Source organism: Cynocephalus volans, chromosome 11 (assembly GCF_027409185.1).
Source record: "Cynocephalus volans isolate mCynVol1 chromosome 11, mCynVol1.pri, whole genome shotgun sequence".
NCBI classification, from domain to species: domain Eukaryota; kingdom Metazoa; phylum Chordata; class Mammalia; order Dermoptera; family Cynocephalidae; genus Cynocephalus; species Cynocephalus volans.
The window spans coordinates 17,383,291-17,401,290 of NC_084470.1; the positions used below are offsets into that span (position 1 = coordinate 17,383,291).

Consider the following 18,000-nt stretch of genomic DNA (forward strand, 5'->3'; position numbering starts at 1 on the left):
TCCTTGTTTGATGGACAATTAATTTAAAGAAATTTTATATATTTTTTTAAGTATGCAATGGTTAGAAATCTCATAAAGTAAAAAATGACAGTTTTGATTATGAATTTTCATAATTCTTTTCAGACAAATATCAAGGTTTTGGGGGAGAGCTGTCCGATTAGCTCAGTTGATTAGAGAGCATGGTACTGATAACACCAAGGTCAAGGGTTCAATCCCTGTACCAGTCAGCCTCCAAAAAACAAAAAAGTTTTTGGACCAATGAGCGAGAGTAAAGATAATTTTTTTTAAAATCAGTTTTGGATTTTTTTAGTTGTTTACAAAATTATAATAACTATATTTTAAATTCAACAAAGGCATTAATAATATTCACTACAATTTTTTTTTCCACTTGAACATATAACTTTATGCTGGCAGTTGGTTGTCTTAAATATGAATGAGCAAATTCACATTCCTTCATAGACATTAAGAAGAGGAAAGTAATGCTGCTAAAAGAGTAGAGAATCAGACAAAGAAAGGAAGAGAAAAAGGAATGAATTCCTGCTACATTTTTTGCTAGTTATTGACCTGTATTCTCAGCTTAGGACAAAAGGTAATGTTCTGTCAGGTTTATAAACCAGTAAGCCTGCACCATCAGAACCTTATTTATTTTAATTTCCTACAGTGATGATGCCATTATCAGAGCTAGAGAGGATAAAATTTTAAAGGGAATGATGGTTAAACATAAAAAATGAGGGTGACAAGATACACTCCTGTGTCAATATGCTATTATAAGTCTCCTTAGATCATACTTAAATCCTTTCTACCTAAATGTAATCCATGTCCAGATTTTCAAACCCTCTTTTTCTCTCTAATTTGTTTGATACTGTTAACCACACATTCTTCAGGAATGCTTCATTATTATTAATTCGTTCATTCAGCACATATCTATTGAGTGCCTACTGTGTGTCAGGCATTTTTCTGTGCCGTGAGAATGTAGCAGTAAGCAAAACAAAAATCCTGGCCTTCATTTAATTAGTAGGCCAGAGAGAAGAGGTCAATAAGATAAATAAATTACTTGGTATATTAGAAGATAATATCTAAGTTTGAGAAAAATTTCAGGGAAGGAGGATAGGGAATGTTGGGGAGAGGGGAGGCGAGGTATGGCAGTTTTAAATGGAATGATCAGATAACCATTTAAGCAAAGATTTAAATGAAATGAGGAGTGGGGTATGTAAATATCTGAGGGGAGATTATCCGGACAAATTCAAAGGACCTGTTGGTGGGCCCGTCCTGGCATACTCAAGGAACAGAAATAAGACCATTATGGTTGAAACAGGAGGGTGGGTTGTGGATAATGTAATTAAAGAGGTGACATATCAATATAGAACCTTCCAGACCATTAGAAGGACACTGGCTTTTACCAGTGGAGGGTTTTGAGCAGCAGACGGACCTATATTAATCTAACATATTATTCATAAGATCACTCTGCCTGCTATCTTGAGAATAGACTGTAAAGGAGCCAGGGTGGAAGCAGATTGTTAGAGACTATTGTAATCATCAAGGTGAGAGTTGATATGAATTTGGACCAGCACAGTAGGAGCCTGTGAGAAGTGGTTCAATTTAGACATATTCGGAAGGGATTTCCAGCTCATAATGAATGGATATGGGAGTAAAAGAGAAAGGAAGGAGTAAAGGATTTGAACTCTTAAGGTCTGAGTGAAAGGATAGAGTGGCTACTAACTAAGATGGGAACAATTTCAGGTCAAGTAGGTTTGTGAGGAGAAGATCAAGAGGTCAGTTTTGGATATGGTTAAGTTTGAGATGTATATTAAACATTCAAGTGAAGATATAGAGCTGGATATTTGAGTGGAGATGTAGGTTTGGACATTGAGTCTAAAGGTCACGGAGGACTTCCAAGCTGGAGAGAGAAATTTGGGAGTCATCATGTATGTGTGTCTATATGTATATGTATTTGTGTGTGTATCTATGTCTGTCTCTGTCTGCCTATCTGTTTATTTATCTGTCCATCCATCCATTCATTCAAGGAAGTGGGTGTAGATGGAAAAGAGGTCCAATAACTTAGTCTTAGAGCATTCCATCTTTAAAGAGTCCAAGAGATTAGGTGAAACCGACAAGAAAGACAGAGAAACAATAGCTAATGAGACAAGAAGAAAATTAAGGAAGGGTGGTGTGCTGATGTCAAGTGGAGAGTAGATATCAAAGAGAACAGAGTGATCAACTGTGTCAAATGCTGCTGATGGATCAATTAAGATGAAAACTGAGGATTGACCATAGGGATTAGCACATGAAGGTCATTGAGAACCTTGACAAGAGCAGTTTCAGTAGAGAGATGGGCATGAAAGATAGATTTAAGTGGGTTTAAGAGAGAAAGGAAAGAGAAATTAGAGGCAGCGGCATAGGCAATTCTTTCTAGGAGTTTTGCTCCGAAAGAAAACACGTTGAGTTCCTTGCGATTACCTATTTGTTCAACTTTTTAAACTCCTGTTCCTCCTACCTTTCACTGAGAACTGTTCCCCTAAACTCAACAACAGATTTCTTTTCCCTTTTGCCTTATTGCTTGACTGATGGCTTTGACTCTTACCTCTCTGCTAAGTACCACTAATCTACATCTCCAATCTCTCAATCAAGATATAATCTAATATCTCCAACTTTCTAGAAGATAGGTATAGCTGGATACTCCACCTCATCTCAACCTCAAAATGTCCCAGAATTGATCTCACCTAAAGCTTTTTCTCTTATCCTTATTTCTAACACCACCATTTCCCCAGACATATAATCTAAAAAGCTTTTTTTTTTCCCTAAAAAGCTTGGAGTCAAAATTTTTTGCTTTCTCTCTAGTATTTTTTTGCAATGAGATCTTAAATCTTTCTACTCCTTCTCTGGAGTCCTTCAAGTGGACTTTAGATTGTCATCCTGGCTTAGATTAACCTCCTTTCTATGCTTCCGGTTTCTTATCTCTTTCACTTACAATTTTTTTATGTACTACTGCCTGATTAATCTTTCTTAAAGACCCTTTTACCTGTGTTAGCCCTGAGGCTAATTGGGCAAAGTATCTACTGAGTTTGAACTCAATTTACCCCCTGAAGAAATGTGGCATCCTAAGTATGGTATTGGACTCAGAATCAGGAAATCAGGTTTTGTGACTCCAGTTGAACAAATGTATTTCCCTGGGCTTCTGTGGCCTCATGTATAAAATGAAGGCATTGGACTTAGATGACCTTTGAGGTTTTTTACAGCCCTAAAGTAGTGTTGCTGTAATACTCTAGAATGTAGAGGGCTCCCTGTTTAGTAATATTGGAATCCAACTTCAACTCCTCAAGATAATATCTAAGGCCTTCTATAATCTAACCTTAACTAATTCATACAAAGTCCAACTATTTGGTAAAATAGTCTGTTCCAGTCAGATTGGTCTGATTACTTTCCCTTTCCCACAAACGGATGATTCCCATTTCAGGTTATACGTTCTTTTTGTTCCTTCCACTTAGAATGCCCTTTGTTTTCTCATTACCAAAATCCCCCTAGATCGCTGACAAAGTTGACTGTTTCCTTGAGAACCACTTGGTGTTATATTTCCTCATAATCTTCTGCATGCAACTCTTGGTTTTGGTTGCTATTTCATTATTTATTTCAGCTGAATACTCCCATGTTTTATCTCCTATATGTTCCAAGAATTATGAGCCACCAAATATAACACTTATATCCATGAAGCATTAATAAGTAGCCTAGACTGGTATTCATCTGATGAGCAAATTCAAAAGAACTCACCATGATAAAAAAAAATATTCAAGCTTTTATTGACAAAAGAGGGCAAAGTTACTAACACAAATAGCTTTAAATAGTTATCAAATAAAACAACCTTAAAAACTATACTCAAAACTAAAATATTTGCTTTCTAATTAAACTTATGGCCAACCTTTTCTCTAAAGTGGTACTGTGAACATGGGTTTTGGAGTTAGAGCTCAAATGTCAGCTCTCCTGTTACTTAGTTCTGTGACAAGATTACTTTATCACTTTAAGCCTCAGTTTACTCATCTATAAAATGGAATCAAAGTATACCATAGCATAATTATGGTGCTAGCACTGCTATAATAATGAAGATAATGAATGCAAAGTGCATCTTACCATTGCTGGCATGTAATAGACGCTCACGCAATACTTCTTCATACCTATCGATCCCAATGTTCTCATTCCCTTCCTTAGAGTCAAAACCTCCAATAATGTACTGCTATAGCCCCAAACCCCACCAGCCATTGTGCCATGATGATAGAAATCTCATGCCATTATGACTCTTAAAGACTGAAAAGTCTTGGATGTTTCTGTGCAAGTGAGCTCATTGGAGCTTCCTTCACAGTCCAGTACATATCATTGCTATTTTGGAGCATGCCCACTGACAGCTGGGACATGATGTGCTTTTGTATCCAGTGTTCATTTGTCTGTGCTCAGAAGAAAATAAGTAGTGTTTGCAAAAAACAAAATTGTGAAATAAATAATTTGTATTGAACATCTCCAGCCTCCCTCCACTTTTGCTTCCTCTTGCTGCTTCAACTGTGGCAGATTATCTCTTTTTGCCTTCAGGCTTTCTCTCCCTATCAAAAAACAAAAGGATCTGATGTAATCTTTATATTGTATGAAACCTACCCATGCCATTTTGCTAATTCTGTCTGTATATGAACTATCTCCGTTACCATAGCTTTATAATCAGTCTTGCTATCTGGTAATGAAGACTTCCACCATTTAAAAACCTTGATGATTTAAATATTAATTAATAAAAATCAGATATTGGGGAAAGAACATGGAAGGGAATATAAATGGGCTAATATCTTCAACTTTCATGACAGAAACAAAAGAGATAAAATTTTTTAAGCTTTTTAATCGAAAATTTTAAACATAATGAAGTCAGTAGTATAAATCAACCCCTAGGTACTCATCCCCTACCTTGCTCATGTCCAGTCCTGTTTTTTCTATAACCCGTATTCACTTCCCACCCCCACCTACTCCAGAGATGGGATTATTTTGAAACAAATCTGGTGGGATCTTTAAAGACCAGTATTTCTGTTGTGAAGAAACATTTACCTAAAGTTTAATATATTCTTTAGTTTCTGCATTTATTAACTTCAAGCAAATTTAGATTTAACTCTTTCTATTGAAAATAGCATTTTTATAAATTGATTATTTTCTGTGTACCTTGCTGTCTATCTAATGCATATTATAGAAATATCAGGAGTGAAGATCACTATGTTAATGATTGTTATTTCTGGTGTTGGAATTTGGATAGCTTTGAAAATTGTATACTTTTCTGTATTAAGTTTTTTCTAATAAACTTTAAAAATAATTATTTTTTAAGAAGTAATTATTTATTAAAACTTGAGGAAAATAAGTAGTTATAGTATTAAGATTTTATTTAACTAATTTATAAGAATTTTAACTTTCAGGATGCAGTTCTACCTCAAGAAATAAGTCAAGTAAATCAACATCATAAATCTGGCTTTAATGACAACAGTGTTAAATATCAACAAAGAAAACATGACCCTCACAGAAAATGTAAGTTTTAAGTTAGAAAGGTGTACTTGTGTGCTTTCTGCTTTGTTTCTTTTTTAAATAAAAAGCTTTATAGAGATATATTTACATAAAATAAATTCATTCTTTTAAAGTAAAAAAATCAGTGGGTTTTTTTTTTTTTATATTTTCACAGAGTTGTACAACCAACACCACTATCTAAATTTAGAACATTTTCATCACCCCAAAAAGAGACATTATACCAATTAGCAGTCACTCCTCTGAACCCTGGCAACTACTAATTTACTTTTTATATCTATGGATTTACCTATTGTGGACTTTTCATATAAATAGAATCAGAAAATATGTGACTTTTTGTGACTGGCTTCATCCACTTGTCATAATGTTTTCAAGGTTCATCCATGTTGTAGCATGTATCAGCACCTTATTCCTTTTTATGGCTGAATAAAATTTCATTGTATGAATACTACATTTTGTTTATCCATTCATCCGTTGATGGACATTGGGGTTGTTTCCTCTTTGGAGCTATAATGAATAATGCTGCTATGAATATCTGTGTACTCATACAAGGTTTTGTGTGAACATATGTTTACAGTTCGCTTGGGTATATACATATGAGTGGAACGACTGAGTCATATGGTAACTGTATGTTTAACTTTTGATGGAACCACCAAACTTTTTCCAAAGTGACTGTACCATTTTATATTTGCACCAGCAATATGTGAGGGTCCAATTTCTCCACATCCTCCATAGTGCTTATTATTTATTGTTCATCTCTTTGATAATAGCCATCCTAGTAGGTGTGAAGTGGAATCTCCTTGTGATTTTCATTTGTGATTCATTAATGGCTAATAATGTTGATCGTCTTTTCATGTGCTTGTTGATTATATATCTTTGGAGAAATGTCTGTTCAAATCCTTGGTTTATTTTTTAATTGGATTGTTTGGGTTTTTATTCTTAATTTGTAAGAATTTTTTATAAATTCTAGATACTACACACTTATCAGATGTATGATGTGCAAATGTTTTCACCCATTCTGTGGGTTGTTGTTTAACTTTCTTTATGGTATTCTTGAAGCACAAAAGTTTTTAATTTTGATGAAATCCAATTTGTGTATTTTTTTCTACTTTTTCTTTGGTTGCCTATGCTTTAGGTATCATACCTAAGAAACCATTGCCTAATCCAAGGTCATGAAGTGTTACACCATTTTTCTTCTAATAGTTGTATAGTTTTAGCTCTTACATTTAAGTCTCTTTCCATTTGGAGTAAATGTTTATTTTTTCTTTTTTTGTTGTTTGAGTAAATGTTTATATGTGTTACAAGGTAGGTGTTCATACTCATTCTTTTGCGTGTGGATATCTAGTTGTCCCAGCACCATTCATTAAAAAGACCACTTTTATTATTTTTTAATTAATTAATTAAATTTATTTTATTTAACTTATTAAATATTAAGTTAAATTTATTTTAATTATTTTATTTTATTTATTATTTCCACATTGAATCTCTTGACACCCCATTAGATAGTCTTGGCACTCTTATCAAAAATTTTATTGATGGGCCGAGCCCGTGGCGCACTTGGTAGAGTGCTGCGCTGGGAGCGCGGCGACGCTCCCGCCGCGGGTTCGGATCCTATATAGGACTGATCGGTGCACTCACTGGCTGAGTGCCGGTCACGAAAAAACGACAAAAAAAATAAAATAAAATAAAAAAAAATAATGGTTCCTTTAAAAAAAAAAAAAAAAAAAAATTTTATTGATATTTTATGTATGGGTTTATTTCTGGACTCAGTTCCATTCCACTGTTGTGTGTGCCTGTCCTTATGCAAACAACACACTATCTTGATTACTGTAGCTTTGTCATAAGTTTTGAAATCAGAAAATTTGAGTCCTGCAACTTTGTTTTCCTTTTTCAAGGCAGTATTTTCTAGTTTGTGTCACTTGCATTTTCATATGAATTTTAAGATCATCTTATTTCTGCAAAAAAGGCAGCTGGAACTGTTATAGGGATTGCATTGATTTATTGTCATCTTAATAATATTAGGTCTTCATATCCATGAATATAGGATATCTTTCCATTTATTTAGGTCTTTAATTTCTTCCAGTGATGTCTTACTGTCTTCAGTGCACATGTCATATACATTTTTTGTCAAATTTATTCCTAAGTATTGTATTCTTTTTAGTGCTATTGTCAATGGAACTGTGTTCTTAATTTTATTTTTGGATTGTTCATTGCTATTTATAGAACAAAAACTGACTTTTGTGTATTGATCATGCCACCTTGCTGAACTTGTTTATTAGCCCTAATTTTGGGGGGCTTCTGCAAATAGAAATAGTTGTACTTCTTTCTATAAATCTGGATGCCTTTTATTTCTTTTCTTGCCTAATTGCTATGTCTAGAACCACTAGTACAAATTTGAATAGAAGTGGTTAGAGTGTACATTCTTGTCTTGTCTTGATCTTAGAGATCAGCTTTCAATCTTGCACCATTAAGTGTGATGTTAGCTGTGGGTTTCTCATAGATACCCTTTATTAGGTGAGAAAGGATCCTTCTATTCCTAGGTTGTAGATTTTTTTTTTAATCTTAGAAGGGTGTTAGATTTTATTAAATGTTATTTCTGTCTGTTGAGATGATCTGTGGATTTTGCCCTTTATTCAGTTTATATAATGTATTCCATTGATTGTGCTTCATATGTTGAACCAACTTTGCATTCCTGGGATAAATCTCACCAGGTCATAGTGTATAATCCTTTTTATATGCTGCAGGATTTTATTTGCTAGTATTTTGTTGAGGATTTTTGCATCTATATTCATAATTTTCTTTTCTTATGATGACTTTGATTTTGGTATCATGGTAATACTGCTCTCATAAAATGAGTTGGGAAGTGTTCCCTCTTCTATTTTTTGGAAGAGTTTGGGAAGGATTGATATTTCTTCCTCTTTAAACATTTAATAAAATTCACCAGTGAAGCCATCTGGACCTGCTGGGCTTCTCTTTATGGCAAGTTTTTATACTTAACTAATTCAGTCTCTACTTGTTATAGTTCCGTTCAGATTGTCTGTTTCCACGAGTCAGTTTAAATAGTTTGTGTCTTTGTAGGAATTTGTCCATTTTATCTAGGTTATTTAAGTTGCTGGCATACAGTTTCCTTAGTATTTCCTCATAATCCTTTTCATTTCTTAAGGTCAATAGTAATAAACGTCCTTTAACTTCTGATTTTATTTGCATCTTCTCTCTTTTTTCTTAGTCTAGCTAACAGTTTGTCAATTTTGTTGATCTTTTCAAAAAGCCAACTTCTCATTTCGTTGATTTTTCTCAATTGCTTTTCTAGTCTCCATTTTATTTATTTCCACTCTGAGCCTTACTGTTTCCTTTCTTCTTGCTTTAGGTTTAGTATATTATTTTTTGCAGTTTCTTACAGTGGAATATTAGGTTATTGATTTGAGAACTTTTTAAAATATGCACGTTTACAGCTAAGTGGAGTATTAAAGTCTCCAACTATTATTGTTGAATTGTCTATTTATCCCTTTAATTTCTGTCAGTTTTTGCTTCATGTACTTTGGGGCCTTATCGTTAGGTACAGAATTATTTTAATTGTCATATCTTTTTGATAGATCAACTCTTTTATCATTATAAAAGGTCCTTCTGTAGTAACAATTTTTATCTTAAAACCTATTTTGTCTGATACTAGCATAGCCACTTAGGTTCCCCTTGGATACTGTATGCATGCATGGTATATCTTTCCATCTTTTTACTTTCAACCTGTTTGTGTCTTTGAATCAGAAGTGTGTCTCTTTTAGAATGCATACTTTATTGTTTCTTTGCATTTCTCATAATTTTTTTATTTTTATTTTTTGAAATAGTATAATATGGTTACTCTGGAAATCATATTCTTCCACCATCCACACCCCAGGGGCTTGGTATTTGTTGTAATTGTTGTTGTTTGTTTAGTGCTTTTTCTAAACTAATTCTGCAAAGTCTTTGTCGTGTGTAGCCACCAAAGTCTCTGCTTGGTTACCTTAGGGGTCAGATAACGATTGGGTAGATACTTTCTTAAATTCCTAGAACCAGTAAGTGTCCCAGTCGTTGCTGAGGGGCTACTATGTATTTGATAGGTCATGCCTTCAGTTCTCAACCAAGCAGTTAGCTGATAACTCAGCTTTAGCTTTCATTTCCTCCTTGTGCAAAGCCTCAAGGTCAGCCAGAGTTGAGTATTTGGGGCCTTCTCAGGTCTTTCCTGAACATTCATGCAGCCATAGGCAAACACATGGATTCTAGATTCCCAGTAATATATCAGAGCTTTTCTAAGCCCCTATGGACATCTCATTCTCCAGCTTTTCCTTTTGTCAAAGGACAAAATTACAACAAATTTAATTATCTCATTTGGCTTTATTGCAATTCCAGAATTGGGCACTTCTTTCTATAAAATGGAATATGTGTTCCAATGAACTGAGCAAAAGAGGTTGGCTTCATAGATAGAAAAGGAGCTAAAAAAGCAGAAACAAAGAACAAAAAGTGGATTGGTCACTTGACAGTTACTTTCCTCATAAGTTGGGAACAGGGATACAGAACAATGGAAAAATAATTGGTTAACATCAAGTTACTTACTTGTTTTGTTTAAAGATCAAAGCAAAGAGAACTTTATTACCATGTCTATTGAAGATTCAAACTGGCTTGTTTGGGTTTGGTGATGTGGAACTTAGCAGGGATGACTCCATTTTGATTTTTATTCTGGTCTGTTGGGGCCTAGTGCAGGAGCTTAGTCCAAAATAATGATCTCCTATAATTTTTATTTAATATTTTTAAGGTTTTTAGTAGGTTTTTTTTTTCCCCCTGCTGTATCCACCACCTCAGGTGGTTGCAAAGTTAATCAATGGCTTGTAATTGTTTTCAAATATGGCCTCAGGGAAAAATGCTTTTCCACACTGGTTGAGCTCTGAATCGGGTCAACTACAGACAGCCTTGCAAGAGACATCCAAGGAACGGCCAGAAAGGTCCAATAACAGTTCTTTGGGAATGATGCTTTGAAAGAACCCCAGCCTCATTTTGATCATTCTGGTAAATGCCAGGCTATTGATTTTCACCACAAATGCTGGCTGTTATTTTCCAAGGCTACATGGAGCTGGAGAGTGGGGAATATGACTAACACAAGTTACACGCCAAGGAACTCGCTGTTCTTACTGACCAACTGAACTAACCAGGCAGCCTCTTTTTGGGGGAGGGAGGGCAGCTGGCCTGTGTGGGGATCCAAACCCATGACCTAGGTATTATAAGGCTGCGCTCTAACCAACTGAGCTAACCAGTCAGCCTCACTGTTCTTATTGAGGTTCAGTCTTTTTTCCAGAATAAACACTTCCCAGATTGCCATAAGCTTTTAACTTCTATAGTTCTGAAAATTTGGATTCTGGTAATTTATGCCCATTCTCTTATTTCTTTTATGGAGGAGAGAATTTTTAGAGGTCCTTTCTCTGACATTTTTGGTGATGCTGCCTCACTTGAGATACTGCTACTTGAGATAAATCTCATTCAGACTGATCCAGTTACTTTTCTGTTTATAAACACTTGCCTGTTAAATTACTCAAGCTATATTACAGGTTTTTGTGTAAAATATGTACTCTCGTGAAATTTATGTATTTTTTACTCTTCATTCCTTCAGTAGTGTCTACTGTCTTCTAACACAGTAGGGAATGCAGATACAGAGATAAGAATCTTCATCCTATGGTTATTTTTTCTCTTTCCTTGATCAAAGTATTCCCAAATTGCAGTAAATTGCTCTTTATATTCAAAATATAACTCATTTGTTATCCATTTATTTGTTTATTCAACTGCTATTTATTGATTTATGATGTGCAAGGCACTGTTCTAGGTGCTAGGGATACATGAGGGAACAAGAAGACAAATTTTTGTTTTGTTTTGCTTTTGGGGGCTGGCCGATTTGGGAATCCAAACCCTTGGCCTTGGTGTTATCAGCACCATGATCTAACCAACTGAGCAAACTGACCAGCCCCATGAAGACAAATTTTCTGACCTAACAGAGTTTATATTCTAAGGCAGAGATTGATAATAAGCAAGCAAACAGTAAATGTCATAATCTGAAGCAAGGATAAGTGATATGATGTTTTACAAATAAAGCAGATTAAGAGGACAGAGTGATAGGGATGCTCTTTTAAATAGGGTTTTCAAGGAAGGCCTTTCTGAGAAGAAAACATTCCAGCAGAGACCCAAATAAAAGGGTGAGGAGACATGATCTATGTAAAGCTGGCTAAGGAGCTTTCCAGAAGAGGAAATAACCAGTGCAGAGCCCTGAGACTCATTTATTGTATTTTATGTATAATGAAAGTATATAGCAGAGTCTTTTAAAATCTTTTTCTAAAAAGCTATTTTTTAAAAAAAATTTTGAGACTTTTAAGTTTGGTTCAGTTTGATAACTGCTGAACCATTTCTTTAGCACTGGTATCTATAAGTTATTTTTGTTTCTTTTACCTTTCAAGTTAAATATCGATTAATATCCCTATAAGTGTGATAAATATGGCTTAAAAATTTAATTCAAATTCATTGTGATTTTTCTTCAAATTATTGTTTACATAGATGTATATAAACTAAGTTATTTTGCAGTGTTGCAATTAGTTTGCATGTGTGTGTGTTTATTAACAAGGGTTTAGTGTTGATACAGTTCAGCTCACTTTTTTTTATTATTTTTGTAAGATTACTTCTTTATCTTCCTCTCTTCCTTACTTTCTTTACCTTTCCTTTCCTCCTCAACTCTCCCCCTCTCTTTTCCCTTCTTTCTGTTTCCTCTTTTACCCTCACTTCTCCCCTCTGCTCTTCCTTCCCACCCCTCTCATCCCATACCCTACCCCCGTACCTTCCCCCCTCTTTCCTTCCCCTGCTTCTTTTCTCACCCTTTTTTCCCTCTTTTATACCTCCTTCCTTCCTTTCTTCTTTCCTCTTCTCTCTTTACCCACCTTTTTTTTCTTCCAGACTGGCTTAATAAACAGTCTGATAGAAAGTGATAAAAGTAGGTTATGGTACAGCCATATAATCTGTTATATTCAATATAATAAAATATTATTCAGTGATTACAAAAAGCATCCTTTTCATGCTTTTTGTTATCCCCCTCATGTCCCTCATCTCCTTCTCCACATTCTGCTATTTGCTAAATCCTATCAAGATAATGTCTCAAATCCATCCTTTTCATTTCTCTTACCATCTTCCCAATTTCCCCTTAATGGGAACATTGAAATAGCTGCCTAATTGGTCTCTTACTCTGCTATGTAGCCAGTAGGCTATTGCCATATATTATTCTTCCTAAAGCAAAATTCTCATCAGATTACTATCTGCTCAAAACCTTTCTGTGATTGGTTGCGCATTGCCTACTAACTTAATTCCATAGCCATCAATACCTTGCAGATTATAGCTCTAACATGCTTCTTTCCTTCCACTGAGCTCCATTATACTCCTTCACCTCCACTGGAACTGCTCTAGAGTTCTGTAAACACATTCCTTGCTTTTAGCTTCCATGTCTTCTCCCACTATTTCCTTTGCCTTGAATGTTTAGCCTCCTATTCTGTCCTTTGGAAACCTACCATTCTTGAAGGCACAATTTAAATGCCACCTTTCCTTCTCCCTTATTATGATCAGTGAGTATCTCTTCTCCCCTTTACTTAGATTATAAATTCATTAAGATACTAGACTGTGTCTTCTTGGAATTCTCTGAATTTTTATCACAGTGCCTTGCTGTGGTAAATATTTGGTAAATTTAATTATTGAGCAATAAGCTCTCTTATTTACCAACATTTTTGTTTTCTTTTCTCTAGTTAAAGAAGAGTGTAAGAGTCCTAAAGCTGAGTGTCGGTCACAAAAAATGTCCAATAAACAGGTAATCTTTCTTAAAGTCAAATTTCTAGTAGCCAGCTCTTTTATGTTGTTGGTGCCTCTGTGGCATCTTGCTGAATTTTGTAAACTTTCCAACCAAATCTATAGTGCATGGTAATAGGGCTGCTGAAGTGTAGGCTAACAGTCACTTGGATGGGAGGTTGCACTGCAGGAGGCTAGGATGTAGAACTAGAGGCACCTGAAATCCTGATTCTACAATTTCCTAGTTGGGTGGCCTTGAGCAATTCACTTTACCTCTCACAGCCTCAATTTCTTAATCTTTAAAATGGAGATAAAAATATTGATCACTTGTGGTATCTCTCAATATGTATAGTCTATATAGACATGCATAGATCTATACATTTATTTGTAAAATATATGGAAATATGTAATTGTATATACAGTGAAGGTATATGGAACAGCATAGCAAACTTAACAGGATAATTTCTGTGGAATTAGATTGGTTTGAGGGAAGCTGAGATCATTTATATTTTCTTTCATATAGTCTGCTACTTGATAAGGAGTATGTATACATTTTATAATCAAAGAATAACAAAGTTTTGATCTAAAAAATTTGACATGTTTACAAAACATGCACTTTTCTGTATGCATATTATATTTTAATATGCGTTTTTAAAAATTGATATTTTATAAGCTAATAAAATATTACATACATAGAAGATGTCTTAGCAGAATATTTCACATATAACAGGTTCACAGTAAATGGAATCCATTAATTTTTTTTTTTTTCTTTTGTGACCGGTAACGAGATCATAACCCTTGGCTTGGTGTCGTCCGCACCATGCTCAGCCAGTGAGCGCACTGGCCATCCCTAGATAGGATCTGAACCCGCGGCCTCCGGCACTATGAGTGCCGCACTCTCCCGAGTGAGCCAGGGGCCAGGCCAGAAATCTATTAATATTTAGATGCCAGCAAATGGTTTAATTGCCTGACTTTTAAGGTCCTCTCCTTCTCAAACTCTTATGCTATAATTTCCTTTCTTCTAAAAAAGGGATTGAAAAACTTTTTGTGCAATAGGACTTTTTGGTGAAGCCTACAGGCTTTTAATAAAGCTATTATTATGTTTTCAGAATAATGCTTTTTGTTTTTTATTTGGTTGCTGACTGGCATGGGGATCCAAACCTATGACTTTGGTGTTATAAGGCTATACTCTCACCAACAAAGTTAACCGGCCAGCCCCCTCAGAATTTTGTTTTGAATGCTAAAATAAAATATATAAGATTTTTTTAAAAACCGGTTATACTGAAATACAATTAAAATCACTGCTATTGTTTTCCTACTCGGTTTGGGCTGCTGTAACAAAAATACCATAGACTAGATGGCTTAAACATCAAACATTTATGTCTCTCATTTCTGGAAGCTGGTAATTCCGAGATCAAGGCAGTGTTAGACTAATAATGTTTTTAATGCTAAAATAAAATACGACTTTAAAGAATATCAGTTATAGAATCTAGTGAGATGCTGGTGTCTGTTGAGAGCTCTCTTCCTGGCTTGAAGACGGCCCATCATCTCTTATTTTAACATAGTGGAGAGCAAGAGCGCTGCTCTGTTTCTCTTCTTACAAGTACACTAGTCCCACCTTGGGGGCTCCACCCTAATGACCTCGTCTAAACCTAATTACATCCCGAAAGCTCACCTTCTAATACCATCCCATTAGGGGTTAGGGCTTCAGTGTAAGACTTTAGGGGGGATGCAAACATGCAGTCCATAGCAGTGCTTTATTGCCTACATTCATAATTGAAGGAAATGCTAGTCTCATTTACTGCTAAATGAAGAAAAGTAATTTTTCTCCACATCCAAGTTTAACAGGCCCGTTTTTCTTCATATTATGTAAAAGGGGAAAGTAGGGGCTGGCCGGTTAGCTCACTTGGTCACAGCGCAGTATTGTTATACCAAGGGCCAGCTGCCAAAAAAAAAAGGAAAATAGCACATAAAAAATTTTGCAGCAATTTATTTAGAACACCATAAAGTAGTAACTATATATTTATTTGCACAAAAAGCCCATTTTTACTTTTTTATAGACTTTTTGAGGGCCTGCCAAATGTAATATTATGCTATTCAAGAGAAATGAAAGTCCAGAAGTCTCAGAAACCCAAAAGGTTGTGACTGATTATCCAAATGCTATTGATAAGGTAAAAGATCATTTATTAATTTCTCTTCCCAAACTTTAACACCTGGGAAGATGATTGAGTGAAAGTTGAATGACACTTTTTGTATATAAAACTCTCAGCTATTTCTGTATCTTTATACTTTCACCTTCATGCACAAAATTTTTATTCTTTTAGCCTAACTCTGGAATTGAGAACTTTTTAGCATCCTTGAATATCTCCAAAGAAAATGAAGTATGCTCATCTCGTCACAGAGAGCCTTCAAGTGAAGAGCACTTGTCACCACAGTCATTTGCTATGGTTCGTATTTTGTAGAAGATTTTATACTATGGTAGTTTCTCTACTGTTGGCCATGCATACATACCCCATGCAACACTTTTTCCTCATGTAGACTGGTGTGTTGCATCATTATTATCATCCTGTGAGGAAAATCAGGCTGCCCTGGGCAATTTAGCCATCCTTTGCTTTTCTCTCTTTAGACTGTAGCTCCCCTGCTTTTCAAACATAGCTACTAGGTTACTGGGCCAAAAGTTAAGTAGAAGTGTAAGTATTATTTCCATATCTGGAAGTGTGGGTTTTTTTTTTTTTTTTTTTTTTTTTCCAGCTCTTGACTGTTGATTTTTCTTACTCTCTATCTGAATGTTAATTTTTAACAATGGAACTCTTCAAAAGAAAGATCAGTAAGCTCTATAAATCTGTTAACTTTCTTCTCCCCACTCCCACCATCTCTGTATGAATTCTTTTTAAAAAAGAAGGGAACACGGATGCTTAAAGAAATTCTAAAAATTGATGGCTCTGACACTGTGGACCATAAGAATGAAATGAAACAGTTTGGTAATGAAGTCACTGTTTCCTCTCATAGAAGAAATGAATATGGACTGTCCTCACAGCCTAAACAAAATAAGAAATTAAGTAAGTAAACTAAGTACTATTACTAGTAGTGAATATCACTTCAAAAATTTTGTTCATTTCATTCTTTTTATCATGTGCTTTTAGAAGATAAAACTACTTTTATTTTTAAGAGTATAATTTTTATACTTGTTGTCAATTATGTAATAATATAACTATGTAACCAGTAGATTGATAGTCCCTAAATATCTTCTTGTGATTACTTAATTTGTACTATTACAGATATTCTGTAGATACCAAAACCTTGAAAGGTTTTCACATTCTAGCTTGTTTTTCTCAGTAATTTAAAAATGATTATGTAACTTAAATATATAGTTAACTTTTCTAAAATTCTTATTTACTGTTTATAAAATGAGAATAATATGAGGAGTCTTCAAAAAGTTCATGGGAAGATTCATATTATCCTTTAATTCTATTTTTCCACAAACGTTTTGAAATACCCACATACATTTCAAATGACTGTTGTGATAAATATAACATGTATAAAGCCAGTTAGCATTGTGTCTGACATATCATACGTGCCAATAATTGATATTAGTATTATGTTACAATAATTTGCTCAATGTAAAAATAGAAAAATGTATAAACTTAATTAAAAATCATTGATGGAGGTAGGCCTTGGGAAGTGAGTAATTACCTTAAATCTGTGACACCTATAGCATAACATCTGGCACATAGCTAGATTTCAATAAATATCCACCATTTCCCTCTGTACCCCTATCCTTTAGTGTTGTCTATATAATTATCTGCCAAAGCATACCAGGAAGAATGAATAATACAAAAGTGGGTATGGACAGAGGTTTCTGAGAGAAGTAAAACATTTTGGAATAGGCATATCTGAATTTATTAAGGATCAAAATCTGGAATAAAAGCGAAGCCTAGCTTTGTTTATACTCCAGTGAATATTGAGATTACTAATTAATTAAAAATTCCAAAAACTATTAGGAAACTAGTGAATTATTTAGCATAGTGACAGACATGCTCCTGAAGTAGAACAAAATAAAATTTTAAAACAAAATTGGATAAAGATGGTTCCATTGTCAACAAGTAAATTTTATTTATTTATTTATTTATTTATTTATTTATTTTAATTGAATCAAAAATGATTATACATATTTTTGGGGTTCAACATTGAGATATGTTGATCAAATCAATATTACTGGCATATATATTGTTACAAATGGTAATTGTTCTTTATGCCCCTTGTCCAGTCTATCCCCATCCCCCTGTCCATCCCCCCTCCCCTCTCTAATTACCCTAGATTTCTTCTCTCCTTCTGAAAGAATAACGGTTACTCTGTTGATTTGTTGCCTAGATGATCTGTCCAATGCTGAGAGGTATGATCAGGTCCCCCAACATTATCATAGAGCAGATGCTTCTTCTGTCACTCTGAAACGGGCTTTGAGGAGAGAGACATCCTCTTTTCTTTACCTCAGCTAGTGACTCTCCTTGTGTCAATGCACTCCAGTGGTTGGTGAACCACCAGCATGGTGGCTGTGGCATCTAGCCACTTTCACGGCAGCCATGGTTATTGTGGTGGCTGTGGTGGGCCACCCACATGGAGGTGATGTTT

General features: G+C 34.8%; 1 protein-coding gene across 5 annotated transcripts in view; it reads left to right on the top strand.

Moving 5' to 3' along the window:
- Nucleotides 1-18,000, top strand: part of XRN1 (5'-3' exoribonuclease 1) — a 132,801-nt gene that overhangs the window by 99,154 nt on the left and 15,647 nt on the right. For 2 of the 5 annotated variants that reach the window (XM_063114400.1, XM_063114402.1), the window contains 4 exons: nucleotides 5,433-5,541; nucleotides 13,332-13,393; nucleotides 15,696-15,818; nucleotides 16,271-16,430. In XM_063114400.1, the coding sequence (XP_062970470.1) occupies nucleotides 5,433-5,541; nucleotides 13,332-13,393; nucleotides 15,696-15,818; nucleotides 16,271-16,430 (454 nt within the window). Of the gene's footprint in view, nucleotides 1-5,432; nucleotides 5,542-10,420; nucleotides 10,573-13,331; nucleotides 13,394-15,695; nucleotides 15,819-16,270; nucleotides 16,431-18,000 lie in introns of those variants that run through there. The other 3 variants (XM_063114401.1, XM_063114404.1, XM_063114403.1) reach the window with 3 other exon arrangements.